We start from the raw sequence: 27,317 nt of genomic DNA, 5'->3' as shown, positions 1-27,317 counted from the left end.
ATCATTAGTTAATTTGTCAATTTCTGTCCTGGACGTCCAACCTAAATAATAAAACAAGATTTATTAAAAAATATTAATTTGTAATATATAAATAATAAATTATAACCATGCATACATTTTAATACCTTTATAATTCTTAACCAATAACCCTTCAGACTTGGACTGGATTTTCTAGGTACATACACTATCCCATTATTGTTCTTTGGGTACAATGGCGTGGTTGGGATATCATTTTCTATGCCTATTGCTGGGTTTTTTTTTTTTTTTTTGATAAGCCAGAAACTACATAGATTATTAGGATACCAAGGGGATATAATTTTATATGTCATATGAGTATGCTTGTTGTTATATATATTTAGAAAATAATGAACAGTTCTTCTTCTTGTTTTTTTTTTATTTAATAAATACATAGCTTTATCTTTTTGTTTGGTATCAGCTGAATGTCTTGCTAGTAATTCCCAATGGACCATCTGAGGAATTTGAAGATTTGAACTCTCTCATTTTAGACAGAATATGAAAGGATATATCAGAGAAATCAGAGAAAACATGGCAGAAATGTCTGTATGACCCGTGACCTTAGCGTTTGTTTTCACGTGCCATCCTATTATATACAATCTTGCAGTAATGCACGTACGTGTACCCGCTCCCCGTATTATTTTGTATTTTCCCTTCCTTTCTTCTCCGCTTCTCCGTCATCCTTTATGGTAAAATGCACAAATCTCCAAAATCCAGGTAAAAAGAGATCTGAACATGATCAAAGTCAAATACTCTTGATGTTGATTAATATAATCCTTCAAGTGGTTGCAAGTTAGCACATCTCTTACTGTAATTTGGAGTTATTTCAAAATAAATCTCATTTATGATCACTATTTGTGTTGATAGTTCATTTTAATGTTTGGGCCTCCATTTTGGCCCCTCTTGCAACCAAAAAAAACAATTAATGAAATATTCTCACACGTTATTTCTTGGATTCAACAATGGCATCTTCCATTCAGAGAATGATATCCTCCTATTATTTTTCCTTCTCCTTTTATTTTTTAATTTTGGCATTTCATAAAAAAAAAAAAAAAGAGGAAAAATAAGAGATTCAATATCAGGAAAAAGTCTTGCAACATTAAATTCATACCAGCATTACTTGGGTACGTGTAAGTGTTTCGAATTACATGGATACAAGGATAATTTGCATCGCTAATCCTACTAAATGTTCATTTCTTTCGAGGAGACCTGAGAACAGCTATTGATTAATTGATTATTATACAATTTAAGCTTTAGAAAAAAACATATTAATTGTTTGGAAGTTTGCATTGAATTGCAGCAGTGAAATCCATACGGTGATTCTTTTATTCTAATTGTATGCTGGGATACAGATAGATCAGCTCCCAATATTTACCTAACTGATCTAATACTAGAATAAAATACAGTGACTTCAAAAACAAGACGGACTTCCATCCATAAAATGTTGGTGGTTGGTGCATTTAATTATAAATTATAAAGGGTTAATTTCGCTGTTATTAAACTCATATTGACCCAAGTTAAAAAAAAAAACTGGCTAGTAATTCAATAATTAATATCTAGTTTAATTTTTTTAAAATAAAAATTCTGAATAATATTGTTTTAATTTTTTAAAAAAAATTGTTTTAATTTATTTGAAGTTAACTTGTATAATTCATGACTCAAACCATAGATATATTAAACTGAGTTTAATAACTTTAGTCAATTGTAAAACAATATCATTTTATTGTTTTACAATTAACTATCGCTAATTGTGTATGTCCCATTCTTTGCTGTGATACAATAGCTTCAATGAACTAATTCCAACCCCAATAGCGTAGGATGTGGGGCAACAAATAGTTCATTCATTAAAGAAAAAAGTGAGAAGAGAGAGATGTCAAACTATACTATTTAGAGGTGGGAGAGAATTGAGAAGCTTAGTTCCAATAATTCATACCCTTTTGACAAACGAATATTTTGAGGGTGAAAGTAGGGAAGAGCAAATTAGCTGAATTATTTATAATATTCAAAATTAATTGAACCGAATAATTTTTAAAATTTATTGGATAATTTTAGTATTTTATTTTAAATATGATTTTGTTTGGTTTTGGTTTCATATTTTAAAAATAAAGAAACCAATCTGAAAAAACTTAACTAAAACAAACAAACAAAAATCCATTATAAACTAAATGCTAATTAAATCAAAACCTATAAAAAATAGTCCAACTAAAGATACATGGATATGTTCAATTTTTTATCAAAATTGAACATGAGTCAAGCCAAATTGATTATTTATTCCATTCATTTGATTAAATTCAAAATTTTGAAAAGAAAAGCAATTAAATTAGATTTTTTTTAATTCAAACCAAACCATTTAATCTGATACTTAGACTCTATTTGTTTTTAGAAAAACACTATTCTTGAAATCATTTCCCCCACTTTTCAATGTTTGGTAACCTTAAAGAAAGTTGATCAACAAAAAAACACTTATTAGTAAAATAAAAAATTAGCCTTAAAGAAAGAAAAATGTTTTCTTGTTATTTTCTTTGGAAAACACTTTTCAAAACGTTCAAAAATAAATGAGGAAAATGACTAAATACTTTCTCATTCTTTTTATTACTATTTATTTTATTTGAAATAATTTATAAAATTATAATATATATTTTTTAATTCTATCATCTTTTAACTTTTTTATCTTCAAATTCGATTCCTATTCTATTGATTATTATTTGTTTTATTTAAAAAAGTTTATGAAAGTAGACTTTTTTATTTTATTCTCTTTCAACTTTTCAACAACTAAATTTTTTTATCGTTATTCTTTTAACAAACTTAAAAATAAATAAAATATTAATAAATTATTTATAAAAACAGATGAAACACACCAACCTCTAAGAACTAAAGAATTTTATAAGTTACTAATATTTTTTAAAAAATGACAGGGATGATCCCATTAAAACACAGTGAATTTAACAAAAGGTAAAGACAGTCATTAATTATGGCTGTGTTATATAGCTAAGATTTCAAAGTTATATGCTGCCATTTAAGAGGTTCAAAATCAAATTTGCTTGAAATCAATAATGTCTCAAGTGCTCTAGTTGTTGTATAGTCAAAATCTCATTAATCCATGTAAGAAATCAAAGTAAATTGTCATTGAACTAATTTTATTACACGTTGACACTTGGAACAAGGCTGTACGTTTGAAGTTGACATATGAATATGAATTTGTTCGGGGGGAGGGAGAGAGAACCGGGGGCTGGAGGGGTAAACCCTAGATGGATGGCCCATTCCTCGAGAAGAGAGTCATAAATGCGAAGGAGGCAGAAGGATACAGGACTTTCTTGGCAGAAACAGAAAAGATGGTCTGATGTGAGAGGTCAGAAAATGATTTTGTAATCGATTGCTTTATGATTGACGAAAAAATTCCTCTTTTTTTTTTTTTTTTTTTTTTTAAAAAAAGTACTACCTCCACTCTATCAGGTGAGATCTGCGTAGCCAATATCATTGCATGTTATTATTTGTAAAAGTGTTTTTTTACAAAATGTATGGTAAAATTATTTTTATATTTTTTAAAATTATATTTTATATCTGTCAATTAAAAAAAATTTAAAAATAAAAAAAAATCAAAATTTTTCATAAACACACGTCCCTCCAGTAAGAGAGAGAGGGAGAAACACGCGAATTAAAGTAAGAGTAAGAAAAAGACTCCCTGTACTTCCCTTCTCTCAAAGCTTTCTTTTTTCTTTTTTTCTTTTTTATTTAACTTTCCCTCTTTTCTTGCTGACAACAAAACAAAAGTGAAGAAAAGTAAGCCATCATGAGTCTATGATGAGTTTATGATAATATATGCATGTGCAATTGTGCATGCATGCATGTCTTATTAAGCCTACTTCCCACCTAGCTCTTCATAGCCAGCACAATATATATATATATATATATATATATATATATATATATATATATATATATATATATTTTTTTTTTTTTACAGTTTTCACTTTTTTCTTAAGTAAAAGTCTTTGAAGAAATTCACTGTGGTGGCAAAGGGCAGTCAAAAATGCAAGGAAGTTAGGACACTCCTTCGTTCGAGAGAGTTGAGGGTTATTTTTGTATTGGGGTATGTGTATGAGTGTGTGACAGAGCTTTCACATCAAGCCCTAGTTAAGGGGCCCTGAGGAGGGAGGCTGACATTGTCCTTCACGAAAGTCTCTAACCCCTATTGTCTGCCCCGCATTTAAAGCGGGCTGCTGTGTCTTGGCATAAATACCGTACGTATACTTGTATTTATACATCTACTCTATTGGTGCATACATCATCTTCAATTTGTTGCGTTATCACGATACGATACATCGAAAGTATTGTCTTTGTCAATTCCCACGCCACATTTTCTAGGCCTATTTGGATAAGAATTGAGAACACATTGGTCCATGACAATTCATGCCTTCCTGCAATGGCAACCCCCAGAGTCATCATTTTCAGTTTAATTTGGTATTTACCAAAAAAAAAAAAAAACAATCAAATTAAAAATTTATAAAATATAAAAAAATTAAAATCTAACTTAAATCAGTTCAAACTGATTGATTTTAGTTCAATTTAATTATTTTATATTAAAAATTGAAACTCAACCGATTAGTTTTAGTTCTGTTTGGTTTGTTTTCGGTTCGGTTCGATTATATTATATTAAAAACTAAAATCTATATTGTTTTTTGGTTTTTTTTTTTTTTACTTTTTTAATGGGCTTGGTTTCAGTTTGGTTTGGTTTTTTTTTTCAATTTTTTTATTTTATTTTTTCAGTTTGGTACGGTTTGGTTTTTTGGTTTAAGTCTTATGAAATTAAATCAAATCAAATATTTTTTAAAATATTCTAATCGGTTTTTTTCATGATTTGATTTTTTTTCAATTTTTTAATTTTTCGGTTTTTTTCTTAACCCTAAGCAACATTGTGGTACAAATCTACCCTAAGTCACACTACTTTGCATATGTTTCCTATGTTTTTATAGATAATTTTAATATTATCACATTAAAATTAAAAAAATATTTTAAAAATATAATTTTTTAGATAAAAAATACTCTGAGAAGTATTGTAAAATTAGCTAAACTACAATGTGGCTAACTAGTTTTTAAAAAAGATCTTGATCTTAGCTAAATCCCATTTATCTTCTAGGCTTTGAGTTGGACCTCTTATTGGGTCTTTGTTTGTGCTATAGGCTAATTAAGCTCATTTGCACTTAAAAAATAAATAAATTCTTCATCTATATATAAAACAAAGGAAAACTATTAAACTCCCTGAAGTTTGGGGATTTTCTTAATTTACCCCCTAAACTAATATCTCTCTACGATTATAGCCTTAATTCAATCAAAATTATCATCTATTTCCATCAAAAAGTTTATGGCTTGCGAGTAACTTTGGAGCCAAGACCCACATCACATCGCTGAGGAAAAATTGGAGAATGTACTCTAGGTTTTTTTTTTCCCATTAAACCTTTGGTCTCCAAGGGGGAAGGCTAGTGTAAGTGTTCTATCAAGAATGAAATATTAAATATAGATAGATAAGATTTTAAGATTTGAAAGGAAATTGTGAAGCCCTAATAAAAGAATGTGTAAACCTCCCTATAAAAAACTGTGGCCTTGGTCCATAAGAGCCTATGTCTTGGAATATGCATTTCAATGGGCTTTACATTTGTGTGTAAGTTCAAGAGATGGGCCTTTTGCATGTTCTTTTGGAAAGGCTTTATGTGCCTTTTGCAGGTTCTTTTGGAAAGGCTTTTGTGGGCCTCTTAGGATCTATTCATTAAGGCCGTCGTACTCTGCTATACTTACTGTACACACACTGGCTGAAAGAAAAATATACCATCAAAATTTACCCCCTCATCCCTCAACTATGAACAAGCAACATAACTACTAGTTAAATTATTAAATTAATAAAATAATTAAAAATTAATATAATATCAATCAATGCTATTAAACTCGATTTGGTGATTTACCGATCTAGAATCTAGTTTAAGTTGGGTTTCTTTTTAAACCATGTAGGATATTAATTCAAACAAACTCGAGTTTTTTAAACAATGTAAAATATTAATCCAGAGTGATTTGGTGGAAATCAATTAAGACAGTTATGATAAATAATGCATACTATTGTTGTTTTTCTTATTCTTTGTGTTATTTGCCAGATATGGCCGAAGAAGCAGGCATGTTTATGGTTCATCAGACAATTGGAAGTGTTTTGTGATGCAAATGTGGTATTCTGATGCAAACAAATGCTGCTAATATGCGTGTTAGGTGTTTGCGCTCGGAAGTAGCTGTCCGTGCAATTAAAATCAAGCAAATGGATCATGGTATTGATTTTTTCTTTGGAAATCGTAGCCATGGTGTTAAATTTGTTGAGTTTGTGGGTAAAGTAGCTCCAGTAAGGAGTCGCAATGACAAGCAACTTGTTTCCCATGATACTAGGAGCAACAACTACAATTACAAATATACTTTCTCGGTTGAAATCTCTCCAATTTGCCGTGAGGATTTAATCTGCTTGCCTCCAAGAGTTGCTGTTGGCTTGGGGAATCCAGGTCCTCTTGTGATCTGCACCAAAGTCACGAACACAAGTTGATCCTGTACAAAGATATGTATATATAACTAGTTACCTTCCTCATCTGGGATCGAACACATCTATTCTTTCTGGCAGATGTTCAATAACAGAATGAGTATATATGATAACATTTGACATGTTCCCCTATCCTTTTTATTTTAAAAGAACAGAAATTCACTCAAAACCTGTCTCGTATACTAATTTATTTTATGTTTGTCTCTCCAACCAAACATGTTTTTGTCTTTTTTGTATTTGTTCATTTTCTTCCAACAAGTGATTGAATGAGCGATTCATTCCTTCGATTTATGTATTCCAGGAACTGTTAGGGGTGACAGGATGAATGCACACAAGAATAGTTCATATACATGCAGCAATGAGCAAACTTGTTGATTAGCACAAACGTTTTAAAGTGGGACAGACAACATTGCCCACTGTAAATAGAAATCTAGGATCACAACGTGGATTCCAACTTCTTCTGCAGATGGGGTTCCAGGGAGAGCATGATGGATCTCCAGGTAGAAGGGGGTGACCTTCTACTGTGAAGTTTCAATTGCTTGATCATTTGGTTTACAGTTTCCTCAGTAGCTAACTTCTTGCCTGCCCACAGGATCTTTCGAAAAAGAAAAAGGATTGTTCTATTATACGTAAAATTCATAGAAAATTAAGCAGTTTGCTGAATTAAACAAACAATGGAATGTACCTCGGAGTAAACAGCAACAATTTCGGAAAGATATGCCTTTTGGGTGCCTAGAAGTTCCCCATCTGACCTGGAATGAAACAAGAAAATAACTTTGGAATCAACCAATGCAAAATGGAATCGAATGTCTATAGTTATACTTCAACCATGTGGTGAAAATTTGGCTTACACTTCAACCAATGAACATAGCTGCCGATGAACAACTTTGGCCTCCTCTAGATTATTTTTCAGTGGTAAATGGCCTAACCATATCCTCAAAACCTGTTAAATAGAGAAGGCAACTTCACAGAATGGCCATAATATGCTTTCTAAAAGGCAAATTAATTCCTAGCTTTGCTCCTGCCATTGTTTTACTGCCTAACATACTCTCCAGTCGAACATCAGTCCGAAAGGCAAGTCTAAAAGGAAATAAAAGCTTCCTTTGACGTTAATCTGGAAACAAGAAAAAGCAAATATACCTTTTCCGCTTTGAGTTTTTCACGATGGAACTGCAAAATTTTTCCTAGAGCAGAAACAGCAGTATCATGGGCCATTACATATTCCATCTGCAATGCGTTACGATGCCCCATAACCGCATTCAAAGCAGAAACAGCCTCTGCAAAAGAAAAACTATTTGATTTATGGCAGAAACTGACTGCACAGGACGAACTCATGTTGCAGAAAGCAGAGTAGCAAGCAACCTTTAAGAAAAGACTTGAATACAGACCCACCAAACTCTGCCGCTGTACCAATTGCCTGCGCAGCTACCTGAAAAAATAGTCTTCTGAATCAAAATGCACCATGGAAGTGTTCCAACATCACAGGTATGAGTGAGAGATAAACCTCTTGAACTTCGGGGTTCTCATCCTTGCATGCTTTAAACAGAAATAGAAGACTAATCTTGCACCGCCTGTTTTATCAGATTGAATTAAGCACATTATAAAAGCATGCTCAATCAATAAAAAAAGAAGTGGTCTACCTAAATGCTTCTTCTTGGAATTGCTTCGCAACATCACAAAATACATGCAAGGCAATTCTTCTCTCTTCGACTATTCTATCCTTTACCTGAAGGCAACGAACCAGTGGGAAATGAAAACAATTTGATGGGAATTGGAAAGTTATCAGGGTAGCCCAGCAGCAGCCATCATGCAACAGTTTTATGGATCACTTAGCAATGTTTGGAAATTATAAGGTTGTGGTCATGACCATGGAATCACAGAATGTGAGCAGAAAAGGATGTTTAAACTCACCCACATAAGTTCTATGCATGGCGCAAGCTTGACGATGAATGGTGAGAAAGAGTTCTTGTGTGTTATGATGAAAGTGCTCAAACAAGCAGCTGCCTGCATTGAAATGAACAGAAGGCAAGCAACAGAACTCATTTCAAGGATCATCTACAAATAATTAAATTTGAAATAAGTGGCAAGGCATCTCCAATTAAAGATAACAAAAACTGCAAACTTTGTCATAAACTTTCTGTTCTTCCCCATTTTCCTCATCTGGTAATGTCTGATTTATTCCTTCAATAGCCCCAACTTTGCTTCTTGAAAGAGATGAAATCTTTTCCAGAACATTCATTATCGCTTTCAAGAACAGGTCAGTCTGGTCTTCATCTAGTACATGTTCAGACATCTGAAAGATAAAAGAGCATGCATGTCGGTAATTTCATAATATATAGCATTTTGCTGTGACACATGAATTCGATTAGCAGAATCAGTACCTTGGACAGATACATAGAGGAAAACAAAATACGGATAAAGAATAAAAAGAGGTTCATGTTCATTTTGAGTAGGATCTTAAACAGATATAAGCAGTAAAGATTTGTCCACAGCGAGACAGACCTTCATGCATTCATCCAATGAGTCCAAAATTACTGCCGCAATCTCAAGCAATGATTCCTACATACCAAAAGCAGTTAGGAATTACAGTGTTATTTCTTTGAACCCAAAGGAGAAAAAAAGTTCATTTCCAAGTAGAAATTACCTTACTTAGAGCTTTAACCAGAGCTGGTACCACATAAGAGCATAACTTCTTAAAAGGAGATTCGCCAGCAGACCACTCAAGATACCCTTCTTGTGTTGCTACTTTAGATGATTTTAATAGAACTGGCATGGCTAGTGTCAAAGCACCAAAAATTAAACCGTGTTTGTCAGTGATGCTAAACAAGGCTCCTTTTAAAATGAAAAATGTTATGCGCTAAACTTATGTGAAAATTCTAATAACAGGCTCAGGTTTTAGGTCAAGTTCAAAGGCAAAAACTGTTTTCATTCTGAGCGAAGCACTTCTGACTAGAACGCTACATGTGTCTTGTTTCAGATGCTTAAAATTTTGTGCGATGTTGAAGAGAGAGTATGCTCCTGTGCAAGCTATCAGAGAATCTGTAATCTCTCCTGAGCATTAGTTTTAACTTGGAGAATTCAGCTTTCTTTGTCAAGAAACATTAAATGTAATAAATACCTGAAGCAGCAACTCTTCGGATTTCTTCACTGTGTGCAAATTTGAGACGTGGAACTAAAGTCCGAGCAACCTACACATATTATTGATCATTGCATTGTAAGTTATTTCCAATTTTTTTGAAGAGATTCAAGAAAGGAGAATCATATGCAGTGTTACATAACCAACCTTTTTGATCCATACCGAAAGGCCTTCCTTCAACTCATCAGCTATTAAATACAGCCCTTTACAAGCTGTGAGTTTCTCCTCCAGGACCTTAGTTTTGACCCAAATCTTTCTATCTCCAAGAATCAGGGCCCTGATACTGTAAAAATCATATGTTCCTCAGCAAAAGAAAAGGGCAAAAAGTCCTAATGTCGGCTCTCTGTTATCATAACTTGAATCACCAAAAAAATCTCTCTTATTATCAAAATCATTTCTTCTGAAGGTGTCAAGCTAAAGGAAAAAACATTCTCAATTTTGGAGCTTAGCTTCCTGCATTCTAGCAATGTCTCTACAAGTATCAAAAACCAGAAAAAAAAATATTGACAGTAAATTATGCATCACTGAAATGTAGGAAAAATCCTCGACTGAAAAGCCTACCTGCCATCCGATTCATCAACATCGTCAGGATTCTCAGGTATAATGATATATGATCTAATTTTAGCAGATTTAAGCAACCGCGGAATGGCAACACTCATATAAGGTTTGAATTCATGTCCCAAGCATTTCCCGAGTCTGGCCCATGCCTGCAACGTGGTTATAGATTTGTGTTAGATAAAAAGCAGGAATAAATGGGAAGTGCTGCGTTTATGTTTGAAATGAAACTGGAAAAGTAACAATGACATACTTGCAACAGTTGACTTCTCATTGGATCATTTTCCTCTAATTTTGATCCTTGTAAAGAGAAGAGCAATTGCACAACCTTGTATGAGATAATAAACAGTTAGTAAGCCAATATCTCACAATTATTGATCATTTGGCCATTCCAACTAAGAAATAAATCCAACTGGTTTTAGTTATGGACAGGAGGTCTCTATTCTGACAGCAACCACAACCAGTTTAAATTTCTACAAAAATTGTTATTGGCCAAACCATGTCAATATCAGATCTGATCTTATCCTTTCCTACAGCCAACCAAACCATAGTTATGCACTCCACGGAATCGGCAAGATGGTTGTGGTCAAGTTCTTCATTTGCAGTCATCATTATAACTTTAAGATAAGGCATGACACTACTATAATACTCTGCAAAGTGATCCTGCAGTATCAAACAAGAAGGTAGAATATAGGCTAAGAAAACAAAAAACTTGGATTAAATGAATATCAATAATCAAGTAGTACCTGTGATGAATGAGCAACTGCTGACAAAACTTTTAAAGTTTCGCCCTGGACCATATGATTTACTTTCTGCATTATAAACAGTAGTGTCTAAATGCATTATAAACAAGGGTGCACACAGTACATACATAGGTAGAATGAATTGTACAGCAGGTAATATACCTGTAATTGTTTGAGCAATTTGTTGACAATTTCCTTCAGGTGAGGTTTCAGAGTACTTGAAGAACAGTTCCAGGTGAAGTCGAACAACGCTAAATAAGCTTCCACCTGGAGAAATAATTAGTAAAACCAGAAGAATCAAGGATATAAAGCTTCTAGGGATGAAAGATGGTAACAGGGTACTGGTGTTACAAGGTTAAGTCAGGATTAGCTATATCAGGAATCTAGGTACCTGAACACGGGGATTATTGAAATCATCCATGGCTTTGGTTAATGCAGGCATCACCTTTTCATGATACTTGTCTTGAAATTCAGGTTTGAAATGCTTGGAAAATTGTTTTATTGTATATAAAGCTGCCCAACGCACATGAGGGTGTATGTCTTCTTTGACACTTCTGATAATTCTTCCTGCCATTTGATTCCAACCATGTTTCAACTCCTGCATTGTAGAACCTTCGGGATGCTTTTTAAATCCAATCAAGCCTCAAGAACTAGAACCAATTAACAAAACATATAGAATGGAAAAAGGAGGAAAAGTTCAGAGACCTTTGGCTTTGAGCATTTCTCTGCAACAATGCCAAGGAAAAGAACAGCAGCATGGCGGCTCTGCCAATCTTCAGCGTCAAAATGAGATGCAAATAATTTGGGGAAATTATTCACAAGAACTTCCCCACCTAAGGCAGCTGCAATTCTAGCCAAGCACCTTACCACAGGCAGATTCTGGATGTCAGTCTCTGCAGTTCCGCTTTCTGGGTCATCTTCTAAATTTGCAAGCAGAAGCAAAATCTTTTCAAGTAACTTTAGGATTATATATTGTGATCCTCGCAACATTCGTCGACCTTCAACTCTTTTTTCAGATAAAGCAACCACAAATTCTAGTGCAATAATTTTTGTTCTGTCTTGGAGTTCAACTCCATCCACGATCCTAAGCACAGATAGAACCAGATAATCAAATTGGCTACTCAAAGACCATGGCTTCTCCTTTGCCAACACAGTCAATTCATTGACCACCGCCAGTATATCTTTGTCTGATCCATGCTCGATCAAAGTGGCAATGGTCAACACTATTTCAACCAAAAGGACCGTACTATATCTATCATGGTCTGACCGATTCGTCCAGTAACAAAGAAAACGATTTGAGGCAAGAGCTGCCTGAACCTGTACCTCTAAACTCATTTCTTGAGAATCAAATATATCCATTAAACTATCATAAAAGGAATCAATACTAATAACCAAATCTTCGACAGCACATTGTGGGATCAACTTATAAAGCAAAGAAATTGCACACTTCAATTTCTCTTCAGAATCAGAATCAGAACCAATGGATTCATAAACAAACTCAAGAAGCTCAGGCCATTCACTCCCAAGTCTTACTTCTTTAGTAGCAATGGTGACGACAAAATCGAGAATTTTATGCAAGATCTTTATTGAACTCTCTGTATTCAAACAATCAAGAAGTGCAGATTTGAGTTCTTTATTCATGAAGGAGGTTTCCTGCCAAAGACCATGCTCATTTTCTGTAAGAATCTGGCATAGGACATCAAAGGCATATTCCTTGCAATTCACAAATTCAGTGGCGCAAAATTTTAAGTAAGAAACAAGGCAAAGACAGAAGGAAGTAAGGTAGTTCTTTTTAAGGTAATTCAAGAGTTTTCGAGCATTCATTAAATCAATGGAGTTCTCAGGGAAGTTAAGTTCATTAAGAAAAAAAGTAAGAGGTAGAGCATCTGGTGACTCCAGGATTTGTATGGCTTTACTTCTGAGATAATCCCTGGTTGAATACGGGGATGATCGCGAAAGTGGAGAAACTAAGGGTAATGGTGACTCATGTGAGCTCAATGATGATGGTCCTAGTCTTGATGGTGATGGTCGTGACCAGTTTCTTGATTTACTCGGGTTTCCGCGGCCTGGAAGTAGTTTGGCCTTAAAGCGCAAAGGCAGAAGGGAGCGTGAATATGGTGGCCTAGCTGAAACTCGACGCGGTGGTGATGATGATGGAGTAGTGGATACCATTCTTGAAAACGGAGAGTTTCTTGAAGAAGAGGTGATGTGAATCTTTTGAGAGGGAGAGAAGGAAGGGAAGCACAGAAACTGGAAAGGCGGGCTTTCAGGTTTTAGTTAGTTGGTTATTGTATACAGCAGAAAGTGATTTCAGGGATTAAACTAAAACATTTGCGTTAATGAGATGGTCAAATTAGAAAAATTAGAATAATTAGAGGGCTTCTCAGAGAATTGAGGCTTGTTTTTGTCCTGATGATTTGGTAAAGAATCTCATGAATTCTATCAGAAATTTTAGTTGATCAAGATACAAACTTCATGTGGGAGACAGTCCTGTTATAAGAAGATTGAGATCGACATTTGTTTTGTTCTGATTGTTTGATACAAGTGTTATATTTAGTCTGTGTTTGAAATTATAATAGATATTTTTAAAATAATTTTATTTAAAAATATATTAAAATAATATATATATTTTATTTTTTTAAAATTTATTTTTGATATTAATATATAAAAAATATATTTTTAAAAGCTCGGTTAAATTATAAAAATAAATATTATTTAGAAGGTATATGAGAATATAATGATTATTTTTTATTTTTTAAAAAAATTTATTTTTAATAATATCACATTAAAATAAAATAAAAAAATATATATAAAATAATCACGTATTTTGTAGGGGTTGTTTTGGGGCGTTGTTGTACCTAATTTTCAAAAGTAATAGAACAGTCAGTCAAAACACTTCCCAGAAGAATTTTAGCCTTATCAACGTCCTAAGGTCTAAAGCATGCCACGATTTCTTCTCACCAAAACATCATTTCCTCGCACAACATCCCTCTCCAAGAAACTATCGAACACGAACACCAGCTAAATCTAAATATAAAACCACATATGGCTGAAAATCTAGTAAATTTTGGTATCCTAGGATGTGCCAAAATAGCAATTAAATTGGCAAGAGCCATAAACCTGGCACCCAATTCAATTCTTTATGCTATCGCAAGTCGCTCCCTAGAAAAGGCCAAGCAATTTGCCACACAGAATGGATTGCCAGAGACAATCAAGATTTACGGTAGCTATGAAGAATTACTTGATGATCCATCCATCGAAGTTGTTTACTTGCCATTGCCAACTAGTCTTCATGTTCAGTGGGCAGTCTTGGCTGCCCAAAAGAAGAAGCATGTGTTGTTAGAGAAGCCAGCTGCACTTGATGTGGGAGATTTGGACAAGATTCTGGAAGCTTGTGTATCAAATGGTGTGCAATTCTTGGATGGCTCAATGTGGTTGCATCATCCAAGAACTATGAAGATGAAGGAGCTACTCTTTGATTCCAATCTTGTTGGACAAGTGGATTTTGTAAGTTGTGTTCTTGTGTTCATCTCTTTCTTTTTTCCTGGACATCAATTTCTCAAAGAAAATGCTTTAGAGATTCCACTTTTTAGCTATAAGATATGTGACTTTTCCCAACAAGTTTGAACATAGGTTTGGGGTTTGGTGTAAAGTAAAAATTAAGCACTCCATTTGTCGTTGCTCACTAGATATTCGACTCTAACTGTGTTTATGATACTGATCAGATTCATAGCTCGTCAACAGCTAAAGTGCCTCCTGAATTCTTCGAGAACAATATTAGAGTGAAGCAGGATATGGATGCTCTTGGTGTTCTTGGTGATCTGGGCTGGTATTGCGTCGGAGCAGTCTTGTGGGCAAAAAATTACCGATTACCAAATGTTGTATCTGCTTTACCAGCTGGTGTGACCAAGAACTCAGCTGGAATCGTTTTATCATGCACAGCCTGCTTGAACTATGATCAAGATCACAAGACAGTCGCAATCATTCACTGCTCTTTCTTCTCTTACACATCCATGGACTTGTCGATCACCGGTACTCAAGGATCCTTGCATCTCAAGGATTTTGTCATTCCTTATCAAGAGGGTTCTGCTTTTTTTGACCTGGCATCACCTGCAACGTTCATGGATGATCAAACTGGATGGAATGTGAAAACTGAAAAAGTGGTGGTGGATAATGAAACTCCTCAAGAGGCCTTGATGGTTCAAGAGCTTGCTAGGCTAGCGCAGGGCATTAAGAAATGCGGGTTCCCGCCGGATAACAGGTGGCCTGAAATCAGCAGAAAGACTCAGATAGTGGTGGATGCAGTTAAGAAATCTATTGATCTTGATTGCAAACCTGTGTACCTGTGATCATATATTCAAGTCTTAGATTAATTTTGGATGAATGTTGAATTTTGAGCTATCTTACTAGAGATGGCACTCAATAAGTATAACAATCAAATAAATTGTTGCTAAAATTTGCAGGAAAACATGTTGGTTTTCCATTGGTTTAAGCAGCTTGAGTTCATCTTTTCTGATTGTAAAATATTTTATATTGATAAATTTCTCGAAATTTTAATCCGAGCAAATTACGGATGGTGATTCCTTAAAAGATTAAGGTCTATCTCTCAACCGACAAGTTTAGAGGTGAATTATTATTTAGTCCCTAGATTTAGATTGAAGTTATAACTTAGCCCTTTATATTTCGAAGTATGTGAGTTAGTCCCTTAACTCTTGTTCATTGCTGTCATTTTAAAATATCAATTAGCTTTTCTCTAAACTCTAGCTATGTTGGTTTAGCTCTAAGAATTTAAATGGTTAAATTGTATATTTTGGTTTAAGAAAAGCCAAAGAAATGTTTTCAAGCGACAATGTGTTCTATTAAAAAATAGTAAAATAAAAAATTATCATAATAAATAAATAAATTTCATATTTCAATCAATTTTATTTTATTTTTTATTTTTTGGGTTTTTGTTACTATTATAAAACTAGGATCCAGCCAACTTGAGATAAAAAAAAAGGAATTAATATGATATAAATCTGTCAAAAACTTAGATTCAACGTCGTGGTCATCCAAGATAAAACTCATTCACTCTTTTTTGAAAATAATTTTTTTGTCATTTCTTAATATAATTTTTTTAAAATAATTAACTTATGTTAATCATTTTGATGTGGGATTTTAAAACTATATTTTTTAGTTAAAAAAATTGTTGGGCTCGGCCTGAAATCACACTTTTATCCAAATTTCTAAACTCAAACCCAACCACTCATGGTCCAGCCTACCCTATATGATCTCTCCCTAAAAACTACACGGACTCGCCAAACGACAACTACCACCTTCCGATAATGATTCCCGCCATTTCCGTCTTAACTAACACCCCAATCCCAACCCACTTAACTGTCATTTCATGCCCTAAATCCCAAAAACCACCCTCCAAAAACCCTCAAAATCTCAATCAAACCCTCAAATATCTAACAAAATCTGGCAATCTCGACGAGGCGATTCGCTTGATCGAATCCTCGCCGTCCAAATTTACTGATCCTGAGACTTACAGTCAGCTCTTACATTCTTGTATTTCCCAAAAATCGTTACATCATGGCCAAAGAGTATATAAACAGCTCCTTAAACAAGAATACAGCGAAAAATTTCTTGAAAATCATAACTTAAAAAGCAAGCTAATTACCCTTTTCTCTGTATGTGGCGAACTTGATGAGGCACGCATAATTTTTGAAAATGCGATTGAAAATGAAGGAGTGCCGGAGTCAGTTTGGGTGGCAATGGCAATTGGGTATTCAAAAAATGGGTTCTTGAGAGAGGCTTTGCTTGTTTATGTTGAGATGTTGTGGAATTGTATGGAGCCGGGCAATTTTGCGTTCTCCACAGCGTTGAAAGCGTGTGCGGATTTGAGGGAATTGTGGGTTGGTAGAGGAGTTCATGCACAAGTGTTAAAGTCTAGTGAAGGGCCTGATCAAGTGGTGAATAATGGTCTGCTGAGGTTGTATACACAGTGCGAGTGTTTTGATGAAGTTTTGAAGGTGTTTGATCAAATGCCTGAAAGAAATGTTGCTTCTTGGAATTCTTTGATTTCTGGTTTTGTTAAAGAAGATAAATTGGGCGAGGCACTTGATGTGTTTAGAAGGATGCAAAGAGAGGGAATGGGGTTTAGTTGGGTTACACTAACTACAATTTTGCCGATCTGTGCACGCGTGACAGCCCTTCTCAGTGGAAAAGAGATACATGCGCAAATTGTTAAATCAGCGAGAAGGCCAGATGTCCTAGTGCTAAATTCCCTTGTGGATATGTATGTGAAATGTGGAGTTGTTGATTATGGTAGGAGATTGTTTGATGGGATGAGAAGTAAAGACTTGACATCATGGAATACTATGTTGACTGGATATGCAATCAATGGTTACATGAGGGTGGCGATGGATTTGTTCAATGAGATGGCTTCATGTGGGATAAGGCCGGATGATGTCACATTTATTGCACTGCTATCAGGTTGTAGCCATGCTGGGCTAACAGAAGATGGGCAGAAATTGTTTCATAGAATGGAAATGGATTTTGGGGTCTCTCCAAGTTTAGAGCATTATGCTTGTTTGGTGGATATGTTAGGGAGAGCTGGAAGAATTGATGATGCATTGGTGGTGGTGAAAAACATGCCCATGAAGACAAGTGGTAGCATATGGGGATCATTGCTCAACTCATGCCGCCTACATAATGAGGTCCCTCTTGCAGAGGCTATTGCAAACCGGTTGTTTGAGCTTGAGCCATGTAATCCTGGGAACTATGTGATGCTCTCAAACATTTATGCAAATGCAGGGATGTGGGACTCTGTAAATATGGTTAGAGAGATGATGCAAACAAGAAGAATCAGAAAAGAGGCTGGATGTAGTTGGATACAGGTAAAGAATAAAATCCACTCTTTTGTAGCTGGTGGAGGTTTTGAGTTTCGTAATTCTGATGAATATAAGAAGACATGGAACAAATTAAGGGAAGCCATGGAAGAATTTGGTTATATACCCAACACAGATGTGGTGCTTCATGATGTAAATGAAGAAACAAAGGCAATGTGGGTGTGTGGGCACAGTGAGCGCTTAGCAACTGTTTTTTCTCTGATACATACTGCTGCCGGAATGCCAATCAGGATCACAAAGAACCTTCGTGTTTGTGTAGATTGTCACTCTTGGATCAAGATAGTTTCAAGAGTGACAGGGAGGGTTATTGTTTTGAGAGATACAAACCACTTCCACCATTTCAAAGAAGGTGCATGCTCTTGTAATGATTACTGGTAAAACCATTATACCAGAGCATAATTCTTTGAACCTTTTTATTCTTTATTTCTTCTTTGATGAGTCCATCACATGATTCATACTACAAATCCATTCTAGAATTACTTTAAGCATATTGCTCCAAGTAATTTTGGTTTACATTTCATTATGAACTATCCTCCCCTTAAGTACAAGCCCCAGACTATATTTATGCCATAATTGAAACTTTACAGTAGGTACAGTAGGTTCAAAATGCTTGGATCAGAGTACTGACCAACTCTCTTGCTAGACATTGAAAGTTTAGATGAGAATGTTTTAGAACCATGCAAATTAGATAGAAATGAACTGCATTTTTAGAATCATGTAAAAGTGCACTCCTTGTCTTCGGAAGCACAGGAGAGGAATAATAATATTTTGAGTCCTCTGCTGTTGGTTTTATTCATTCATTCATTTTCGAAGAGTAACTTCTGGTGATGTCATGTAAAACGGACTTTCAGTTTGCTCTTTAGATACAAGCAGAGCAAGAGTATGCCTATAAAATTCCATTTATGCATCCTCTTGCTCCACAGTAAGAAAAAAGTACCACTATCGGAGCTAAACCAACAACTTCAAGAAACATAGCCATGTAAATCTGTGTTGAAAAAGCAAGCATCTTAGTTAACAAAATAAAGTTAAATATGTTGCATTTGCAAACATAATTATACCATCTTTACAGAGATGCGTTCAAGTAAAGAAAAGGATAAAAATAACCAGGAATTGATGGGGAAGAAAAACATTAGTCATGAACTATTAGTAGAAATTGAAAAAATTTCACCGACGCTGGCGGCAGCGAAGATCATACTTTCTTGTCATGGAAGCAGTAATTGAATTCTCTGCAACTTCTTCTGGAACCATAAAGTCAGGGTCTTCCAAATTGTCACCCCCTTCTGCTAACTCAGTTTGAATCCATGAAGACCAGTCAACATCACTATCTGTTTCCCATGATAACTCTCTAGTTTTTTGCATGACATTAATCTTATCCATTAGGTTTAGTATCAAGTGATGATTCAAAACTTCATAATCCCTGCATAATTTGTAAAGGAATCTATTAGATGTGGGAAATCTAAATGCTGTTTAACCCAATTGATATAAATCTAACTTTTACCAACCTGTATGTGAAAATGGCATGTAGAAACTGAATAGAGGCAAGAATCCCATAGAGTAACCTGAACACATTGATTAGCCATGTTTGTCGTTCTATACTATTTGTTGTGAGCCGAAGCGTTGCTACTTCTACCAGAAACGTGGCAACAAGACCTGTGAACCAAAATCAGATTTAAACTAGTTATAGACCTATTTAAACCTTCAATACTTGATTTAAATACCAAAAAAACAGGAAGACAAAATAGAAAATAAGAGAAATACAAGACATACGTACCAACATAAAGCCTCGCTCTTATGGTATATGTTTGCTTTGTACTGGTGAACATGTAAACGATAAAGATTGATGCAGTGTAGAGGATGAAAGCTTTAATTATTCGTGATTCAAGCAACATAGCGTTTTGCAAAGCAAACAGCTTCTCCAGAGCAATGAACATGCTTGCTTGCTTTGATTCGAAAGCTTCCTGAAAAATGGGAAATCCATGTCTCATATAATCCTTGTCTCAAAAAAAAAACTATAATGGAAATCATAAACCTCAATGAAAACACTAACCTGAGCGGCCAAAATTGAATTTGAATTTTCTACCAAATGGCCATGGACCTTTTGAAGTTGTTCTTGTTGCTGAAGCAGCTCTTCCTGCTGTTTATGGCCATATTCAGCAAAGTGTTGCAGCGTACTCCTGTAATTCGGTAATAATTTCAGTTAAGCTCTCTAATTATTTACTTGTAATTACAGTAATTTTGTTTTCCTACTTACCTGCTCTCTTCTAGTGCTTCTGATTGAAATTGAGTTAGGAGTTGAAGACCCTTAAGTGCATTGGATTGCCCATCTAGAAGTTGTTTCTGTTTATCCAAGGACTTCCCAGCCATGTTCTCAATGTCATCAGCTGTGTTTTGTAAAGTTTCCATCTTTGAAGACATTGTGTCTCCAACTCTGCCAATCTGCTTCTCTATTTCCACAGCTTCGTTTCTCACATTGTCTACTTCTTGGCCCAGATTGGTGTAGGCATCATGAAGCATCGACATCCCTTCCTTCAAATTTTCATTCATTTTTGCTTGTCCCTCTTGCAGCTCTGATTGAGAATGTGCAATTTCCTTGGAATGCTTATAAACAGCTTCAGAGTGCTTAGATAAAACATCCATGTGATCCTTTGCATCTTTCGTTGTTTGAGCTACATTTTCAACCTGAATATCAATAGAACTCAATGAATCCTGAATTTGATTCGATCTCTGCAACAGGACATGTGTTTTTCCTCCAATAATTTCTAACTGTTCTTCCGTGTATTCTGCTGAATTTTTAAGATCATTCACCAGTCTCTCCATTTTATGGTTGAAGGCATGGGCCCTGTAGGCAATAGCACATAAAAAAATCCTTGTTAGTTTCTGTCACATCGTATAAAACAAGAGAAGAACGGTCAGAACAGTGAAAGAAACTATACTTAACTGTAACTGATAGCAGATAGAATTGGTTTCCAGTGAGAATTCAAGATAAACCTTGTGCTCATTGTCATTCAACCTTTTGAGACAATTAACCATGGCAGATTTTGTGTCACAATAAGGGAAAGCTGGCCGTCCAGAGTCCTTTTGAAAGCAATCACTAAGGTGCCAAGCAAATCTCCACCGCTTCTCCTCGACGGCGAGAATCTGCGAGCAGCCAGCAAAGAGATTCTGGTAAGCATTCTGCCAACAAGAATTCGTGCCAACCATTTTCCTTTCGGCTTTTTCGACCAGTTTCATCCCCTTCCCATCACTAAGACCATTCATAGAAAATTCCACCACAGAACCACGGGGCAAACTGTTTGTCTGTGAGTTATCAGTGGAGAGAGTCTCTGTTGAAGAAGAGAACCAACCCCATGATTGACATCTTAATGTAAGTGAGATTAAAATTACGAGAAACAAAATCTGACTATAAGAACCCATTAATTATATTTTCTTTTCTTCCTGATTTTGTTACTCTACTTTCTGTATCTTCCACCAGAAGACTGAAACCTGCAGTACACAGTATAACAAAATTAGCAGATGCTTCCAATGCTAAAGGCATACACACAAGTCTTGTATTTATGTATAAACAAAGAGGTGGAGAAACTTGGAGTTCAAGAAAAGGAACAGGGCACGATTTTTAGCATGAAAAGGACTGTTTGAAAGTGAAATTAAAAGAGAAGAAAATAGAAAAGAGACAGAGACTTCCAAAGATTAAAAAAAGAAAAGAAAAGAAAAGGTAGAAACGGTCAAATAGTCTCTTAAAACATTCTACGATATTCCAATAAATCAAAGATGAGATAACTTCAAGAATTCTAAGGAAATCAAAACAGGACATAGTGTCATATCTTCCCATTAAAATTAGCAACATATCAACTATTTTAAGAAAATTAAGTCAAAATTAAGAAAATTCTTTAAAATCATAACCGTTTCAATTAACCGTTTCTTTGTTTTCTCTCTTTTTCTAATTTCCTTTTACAATTAATTACTTATATGATGGATTCAACAAATGGAAAGAAAGAAACCATAAGTAGCAAAAAGGGATCCTCTCTTTATCTTCTATCACTTGATTTCTTTTCTTAACTTCTTCTCCAGCTACCCCTCCCTCCTTTTCTCATATAGAAAGCTTCTGCTACCTTTTTTATCCTTTAAAAAACCAAAAAGCGGGCCATGTTCATGTTTAAAGTTTTGATACGATTATCCTTGGAGCCTTAACCTGAATTATACGTAAAAAAACGAAGAAATTAAAGAAAGTCCTTGAATGAGAGAGAGAGAGAGAGAGATGGTGAGAGCATACATACTTGTTTGTGAATGCTCACCGGGTGGGGGTGGAGGTGGTATTAAGAGGATATATATATATACATAAAGTGAAGTGAAGAGACATGATGCTTTAATTAATTTGGAAAATTAATGATGTTTCGAAAAGTCACTTTCCATGACCGACATTAATCTTTCCTTTCCATGTTACACCAGGTTTTATATTTTTTCCTTTACGTTTAATTCGTTTTCAAAATTAACCCAAGATTTCAGAACGTTGCAATATTAAAACTCAACGTCACAAATGATCTACTGTAATTTAATTTTAAGGCCTGATTAAATACCCAAGTTATTAAAACACACTTGTTCCCAGCAGAACACAATGTTTAAGGGGGGGAGAGATCATCTTGCATGCATAAAATCGAAGACGTGTACTGTAACAGATATATTGTTGTGTTGCAAACAGATTTCAAGGTTCTATATAAATCCAAGAACTTTTTATGCACCAGCTGATGATATAATTATAAGTTAGAGTAATTATTGAAACCCTCCCATAATTATTGGATTTTGTTCCTTAACTTCCACCTAACGGATTCATCATTCTGCTACTTCCAAATCCATTCAAGAAATCTCAAAAGTCCATTTGAAATGAACAAAGGATGCATTAACCGGTTGAGATGAAAATCTCTCAAGTAGAATGAAAAGATCCTTATACCTCCAAGGTCTGATATGCGGTTTATTCCTACCACCTGTATTACCAGAATGGAATGCGCTAGTTCTAAGATGCAGAGTCTGTGTTCGAACAATGATTTATGGAAGCACAGGTACGTGGAGGAGCTTGGAAATGCGTCCGAAACACAAAGTTTTGGCAACTGGAAAACTAGATCAATTCTCTAGATATCGATGTTTTCTGCTAGATCTTGTGGCAGCATGAAGTCCACTAATTTTGTCTGTGATTGTAACTATTTGGATTGTTAATTTTTTTTAAATAGTTTCTGTTCATAAATCGCCGGTCTTGCAAATTGATAAACCTTTGTTTGAATGATATCGTAGATTAAAAGGCTTGAAGGAAATCTTTGTTTGTGTTGCATATATTAAGAGAGTTCTTGATGCCGGACAAAGAGAGATTTGAGGAGAAGGGGAGAAGGGAGAGAAAGAACGAAGAGAAGAAGAAGAAAAAGAAAAGGAAAGAAAAGCTAGGGAAGAAGGGGGAAGAAGAAGAGGAGAGGAGAGAAGGGAAGGGAAGAGGAGAATTGAACACTACAATTTTTCTTTAATTCATCCATAAACTGATAAATCAAATAAAGCCCAATCACATAGGTTTAAAGCCGAAACAGAGGGGTGGAACGGGAGTGTCTAATGAAAGAAAACTCTATAAGGTAGCGTGGAATACTCTTTCAAATCCAAAACAGATGGATGGAACTGGTTTGGGTTCTCGCAGAAGGTTTCGGTCTTGGGGTGATTGCTTTTCCAAATTTGCACCAATCAGCTCTGCATCAGCTAGCAATGATTTCGAAAATGGCTGGCTGTTCTTGATAGACTGAACACTAAGGAGTTTTTTGCAGCACAATGGAATAATTACACCAGTAGAAAATGGATGTTGCTGCTGTCAAACTGAGGAAGAATCACTCCACCATCTACTACAACACTGCCAGCAAGTTTGGAGGATTTGGAATCATGCATGTGTTCAGTTGGCGAGGATCAACGTAGACCCTTACTAAATCAACAAGTGGTTTGTTTCAGCATTGAAGGTTCTTTGCAAGAGGTGGAAAACAAGGTATTTCCCACATGATTTTCTCTCTTTCTTCATTTTGATATTTCAATTATTAAAATAAAGTAAGTAATAATATTACTCACACAATACCATAAAATTCCTCGGAATTAAAAATTTTTAATTTAGAAATTTTGGCCATGCATGATCTACAACCGTGAAAGAGGTCCCAGAAAAACACAAGTCCAAAGCTAGTTGGACTTCTCCGTAAATCAAATGGAAAATTGATAGATCAGCAGGAAAACTAACGTAGCATTTCGTTAAAAATAAACTCTATTTTCGGCTATTCCTCAAACAGTGTTTTAAGATTGTAAGGCTTCACGATGTCAAGACTTCCACTCCACATTAGCTTCGCAAATTGATTGTTGGCACTCTCAGTTGGATGAGCCAAATCAAAGAAGAAATATTCACTTGCATTGTCGCATAATTGATATCCTTTCTGACCACAAGTAGGGAAGCTTCTGTAAGGACCACTGCCACAACATGCCTCCTGAACCTCCTTGAAACCTTCATATATAGAGAAATCACATTTAAATTCATAACAAGGATAGGAAATCTATATAGGGACCTTGATTTTTAATTATTTAATGCTTATAGACAGGCATTACCATATTTTGAAGGGTTATTAATTCTCTCCCTTCCTGCAACATAGGCATCAAAAATTGAGTATCTAAATCCTTCTAGTTGTCCCTCAAGCTCTTTGAGTGCTTTAGGGAGTGCTCTGTTGTGTAGCTTTGCAAACATTGTAGCTTCATCCAAGCAACCTGACACCCCTGTTCTTTCCTGTTTAGCTGCTCTCAAGGATGGTAGACAACCCAAAGCAATCAACGTTGACAATCCAAATCTCCTCCCTCCTATCTTGTATATTTCCTGGAACAGTACAATTACGCAATCATAATCCAAGATCAACTTGGAAAGAAGAGAAAGAATGGTTCTTTAGCATGCTAAATTACTTGGATCACTGTTGTTATATTGCCAATAACCATCCCAACATACTCTTCTCTTGAATATAATTGAAGCAAACTGTGCGTTGGTGTTAGAGCTGCAAAGTAGTCATTGCCTCCAATGCTGAACATGTAAACTGCTGTGGACAGCAATTTTTTAGCTTCTGCTTCACCTAGTTGAAGCCTTAACTGCCTTTTCATATGCTTGAAATAGCTTAGTTGAGTGCTAAGGTTTATCACCTTCAAAGAAAAGGGAAAAAAATGAAAAACCAAAAAAAAAAAAAAAACAGTTATGGAACATATCTAAGACAGTAAACTTTGTATTCTTGACATACCCATCCATGATGAGTTTCAACAAGAGCACCAGCTCCAGATGACGCAAAGTTCACTCCATTTATAAATCGATGATTACTGGATTGTAGATGTTGTTGTATTTCAGAGCTTATCACCTTGAAAAAATCATTGAATCTCATTATTCCTTTAGAAGATTTAAGAGAGATCTCGAGTTTAATTAATTATAAAAAGACGAAAAGTGGTGGGGAGGATCAATAACATTGAAGACCCCACCAAGAAAAAAACAACATCATGATGACAGACATACCATTCCTTGGAGATTTTCAGCGACAACAAGATCCCCTTTTGACTCAAAGTTTTCTCCATCCATAAATTGATGGTCACCAGGTTGTAGATATGGCGGAATTAAAGGTAGATTAGCATATTGAGCTGTCACAAAACATTTCATAAAAATAAGAAAGAAAGAACAAAAAAGAATGAATTAAAGTGCTCTTAACTGTAATGATCTTACCAATAAAATCTGGAATTAATCGACCATCACAAGGCCTTCCTGTGGGATGCTTAAAGAAGGTTTCTCCATACGGCCAGAAATCTGAAAAGATAGGAGCATCTTCGATGTACTTGTTGTTTCCAGCATCATATAATGAATCTCCAAAGATAAATAAGGCAACATGCTTAGAACCATGGCAGCTTCTTGCAACCACAAGGCTTGCACAAAACACAACAATGTTGACAAAACAATTCTTAATATTAGACCTTGAAATTCCCATCTCTCCGGGAGCTCACCTTCTGTTGATTCTCTCAGCGCTCTCCTCTACAGGCAAGAACAAGATGAGCAATGCTATAAGGACCCCCCCAGATGCTTATTTCTTGTCGTTATCAGACGTCAATGTTGATGACATGGCTAGCACTGAAGTTAGTGTGTCTGAGTTTGTGGGAGAGCAACAAATAGTTTAACAGGTTGACTTTAAGGTGGTAAGAGACCATAATGATTGTGTAACCGATCCGATACAGTATGTATACACTGTCTTTATGATAATAAGAAAATATTAGTGGCCGGTGCTTTATGAAATAATACCCCAGCTACTACATGCTATACAAAAAAAAAAATTATATATAAAAAAAATTGTATAAGGATTGATAATATATTTTTTAGTTAGAAGGAAAAATTTATTTGTAAATTTAAAATTTAATGTGTATATTTAATAAAATAAATTAAAAATTATAATTGCCAATAAATATTAAAAAATAAATTATCAGGCTGGGAAAAATACAAATTAAGATATTCGATTTTACATTAGAAAAACCTTTCAAATATTTATATTTAATTATAATAATATTTTAATTATAAAAAATAATAATTTAAATTTTGTTTAAGCAAACTAATTTTTGATTATATTTCCTTATTTTATAAATATTTTTAATTTCAGTAAAAAAACTAACTTTTTGTTGCATGTCTTTCATTTAATAAAAATTAAAATAAATTAGAATACATATCCAAAAGAATTTGGATGATTTAAAATAAAGAAAAAATATATTTCTAATTAGAATTTGTTTGCCTAGTTGACACGCTTTTTAAAAAAAAAACATCTTTATCTAGATATTTAGTTTTTAGACAATATTTTATCATTATCCTAAAAAGCAAGTTTGAATTATATAACAAAAACATTTTGATAACTTAGACACGAATATATTTAAAAAATATAAAAATAATATAATGTTTAGATATTGCCGCAAAGAACTTTTTGATAGTATCATTAAACTTGGCCCATACAACACAATTTAAAAATCTCTCAGTCCAACTCTTTACCTAGCTAGAATTTCTAATATAATTATGTGGAGGTTGATATGATATAACCTAGTTAATTTGATAGGTTCAAAGGTGGGTTAGACAATTAACCAAAACTTAGTTTGACTTCAATAAAATTTTCAAGATAATGTCTTCTTTTTTTTTAATATTGAGTCGAGGACATCTCAGATCGAAACTAATGCGGATTAACATGCTAAACTAGTGACTTAAGTTATGAACCTAATTGAGTTTAATAATTTTATTTTTTTATTTAATTATATGATAAAAAAAAATAGACACTCACAATAAAATAAAATATTAATTTTGTTTAAGAAAAAAAAATATATAATAGGTTGTATAAAAAGAATGCTTGCTAATA

At 34.5% G+C, this 27,317-nt stretch overlaps 5 protein-coding genes across 8 annotated transcripts; 2 read left to right on the top strand and 3 right to left on the bottom strand.

The window, feature by feature from the left end:
• Positions 1-6,850: 6,850 nt before the first annotated feature.
• Positions 6,851-13,481, bottom strand: LOC118052512 (uncharacterized). 4 transcript variants are annotated; one of them, XM_073405481.1, is made up of 20 exons: positions 11,723-13,481; positions 11,409-11,615; positions 11,180-11,284; positions 11,021-11,086; positions 10,773-10,937; positions 10,528-10,602; positions 10,281-10,426; positions 9,867-10,002; positions 9,702-9,771; positions 9,228-9,358; positions 9,086-9,142; positions 8,706-8,876; positions 8,495-8,587; positions 8,224-8,309; positions 8,088-8,154; positions 7,946-8,012; positions 7,724-7,860; positions 7,435-7,526; positions 7,269-7,335; positions 6,851-7,178 (listed from the first exon to the last, which is right to left on the bottom strand). In XM_073405481.1, exons 1-20 carry the CDS (start codon positions 13,187-13,189, stop codon positions 7,020-7,022), a joined length of 3,564 nt encoding a protein of 1,187 aa, XP_073261582.1. In that variant the 5' UTR covers positions 13,190-13,481; the 3' UTR covers positions 6,851-7,019. The 4 variants fall into 4 exon arrangements, 3 of the variants coding, with proteins under 3 accessions (XP_073261582.1, XP_073261584.1, XP_073261583.1); XM_073405483.1 differs by having other exon boundaries at positions 11,409-11,584; positions 11,723-11,878; XM_073405482.1 differs by having other exon boundaries at positions 7,025-7,178; positions 7,269-7,330.
• A 424-nt stretch (positions 13,482-13,905) lies between these two features.
• LOC118052524 (uncharacterized oxidoreductase At4g09670) lies at positions 13,906-15,584 on the top strand. Its single transcript, XM_035063520.2, has 2 exons — positions 13,906-14,524; positions 14,743-15,584. The coding sequence occupies exons 1-2, from the start codon at positions 14,063-14,065 to the stop codon at positions 15,364-15,366; spliced, it is 1,086 nt and encodes a 361-aa protein (XP_034919411.1). The 5' UTR covers positions 13,906-14,062; the 3' UTR covers positions 15,367-15,584.
• Positions 15,585-16,288: 704 nt separating this feature from the next.
• On the top strand, positions 16,289-18,333 carry LOC118052526 (pentatricopeptide repeat-containing protein At3g14330). Its single transcript, XM_035063521.2, has one exon. The coding sequence runs from the start codon at positions 16,342-16,344 to the stop codon at positions 18,286-18,288; it is 1,947 nt and encodes a 648-aa protein (XP_034919412.1). The 5' UTR covers positions 16,289-16,341; the 3' UTR covers positions 18,289-18,333.
• Positions 18,334-18,383: 50 nt separating this feature from the next.
• Positions 18,384-21,425, bottom strand: LOC118052527 (protein GAMETE EXPRESSED 1). The gene is made up of 6 exons (XM_035063522.2): positions 20,849-21,425; positions 20,162-20,749; positions 19,958-20,084; positions 19,682-19,868; positions 19,413-19,560; positions 18,384-19,327 (listed from the first exon to the last, which is right to left on the bottom strand). The coding sequence occupies exons 1-6, from the start codon at positions 21,322-21,324 to the stop codon at positions 19,075-19,077; spliced, it is 1,779 nt and encodes a 592-aa protein (XP_034919413.1). The 5' UTR covers positions 21,325-21,425; the 3' UTR covers positions 18,384-19,074.
• A 2,586-nt stretch (positions 21,426-24,011) lies between these two features.
• LOC118052549 (GDSL esterase/lipase 1) lies at positions 24,012-25,984 on the bottom strand. The gene is made up of 6 exons (XM_035063548.2): positions 25,661-25,984; positions 25,457-25,578; positions 25,191-25,304; positions 24,865-25,095; positions 24,520-24,781; positions 24,012-24,418 (listed from the first exon to the last, which is right to left on the bottom strand). The coding sequence occupies exons 1-6, from the start codon at positions 25,917-25,919 to the stop codon at positions 24,195-24,197; spliced, it is 1,212 nt and encodes a 403-aa protein (XP_034919439.1). The 5' UTR covers positions 25,920-25,984; the 3' UTR covers positions 24,012-24,194.
• Positions 25,985-27,317: the final 1,333 nt, after the last annotated feature.

This window comes from Populus alba, chromosome 17, assembly GCF_005239225.2.
Source record: "Populus alba chromosome 17, ASM523922v2, whole genome shotgun sequence".
NCBI classification, from domain to species: Eukaryota; Viridiplantae; Streptophyta; class Magnoliopsida; order Malpighiales; family Salicaceae; genus Populus; species Populus alba.
The sequence above is the reverse complement of the archived record's forward strand: the minus strand, read 5'-3'. Positions and strand labels throughout refer to the sequence as shown.

Bases quoted from the DNA above. Each gene is read 5' to 3' on its own strand.
- LOC118052549 (XM_035063548.2), bottom strand. From the start codon at position 25,919: ATGGGAATTTCAAGGTCTAATATTAAGAATTGTTTTGTCAACATTGTT. The intron at 25,305-25,456 runs GTATGTCTGTCA...GATTTTTTCAAG, and splicing joins CTGAAAATCTCCAAGGAATG to GTGATAAGCTCTGAAATACA. The intron at 24,419-24,519 runs GTAATGCCTGTC...CTATATATGAAG, and splicing joins TAATAACCCTTCAAAATATG to GTTTCAAGGAGGTTCAGGAG.
- LOC118052512 (XM_073405481.1), bottom strand. From the start codon at position 13,189: ATGGTATCCACTACTCCATCATCATCACCACCGCGTCGAGTTTCAGCT. The intron at 11,616-11,722 runs GTCTCTGAACTT...TCTACAATGCAG, and splicing joins AGAAATGCTCAAAGCCAAAG to GAGTTGAAACATGGTTGGAA. The intron at 10,938-11,020 runs GTACTACTTGAT...TTGATACTGCAG, and splicing joins CAGTTGCTCATTCATCACAG to GATCACTTTGCAGAGTATTA.
- LOC118052526 (XM_035063521.2), top strand. From the start codon at position 16,342: ATGATTCCCGCCATTTCCGTCTTAACTAACACCCCAATCCCAACCCAC.
- LOC118052527 (XM_035063522.2), bottom strand. From the start codon at position 21,324: ATGGGTTCTTATAGTCAGATTTTGTTTCTCGTAATTTTAATCTCACTT. The intron at 19,561-19,681 runs GTACGTATGTCT...TTTGGTTCACAG, and splicing joins AAGAGCGAGGCTTTATGTTG to GTCTTGTTGCCACGTTTCTG. The intron at 19,328-19,412 runs GTTGGTAAAAGT...CAAATTATGCAG, and splicing joins CATGCCATTTTCACATACAG to GGATTATGAAGTTTTGAATC.
- LOC118052524 (XM_035063520.2), top strand. From the start codon at position 14,063: ATGGCTGAAAATCTAGTAAATTTTGGTATCCTAGGATGTGCCAAAATA. The intron at 14,525-14,742 runs GTAAGTTGTGTT...GATACTGATCAG, and splicing joins TTGTTGGACAAGTGGATTTT to ATTCATAGCTCGTCAACAGC.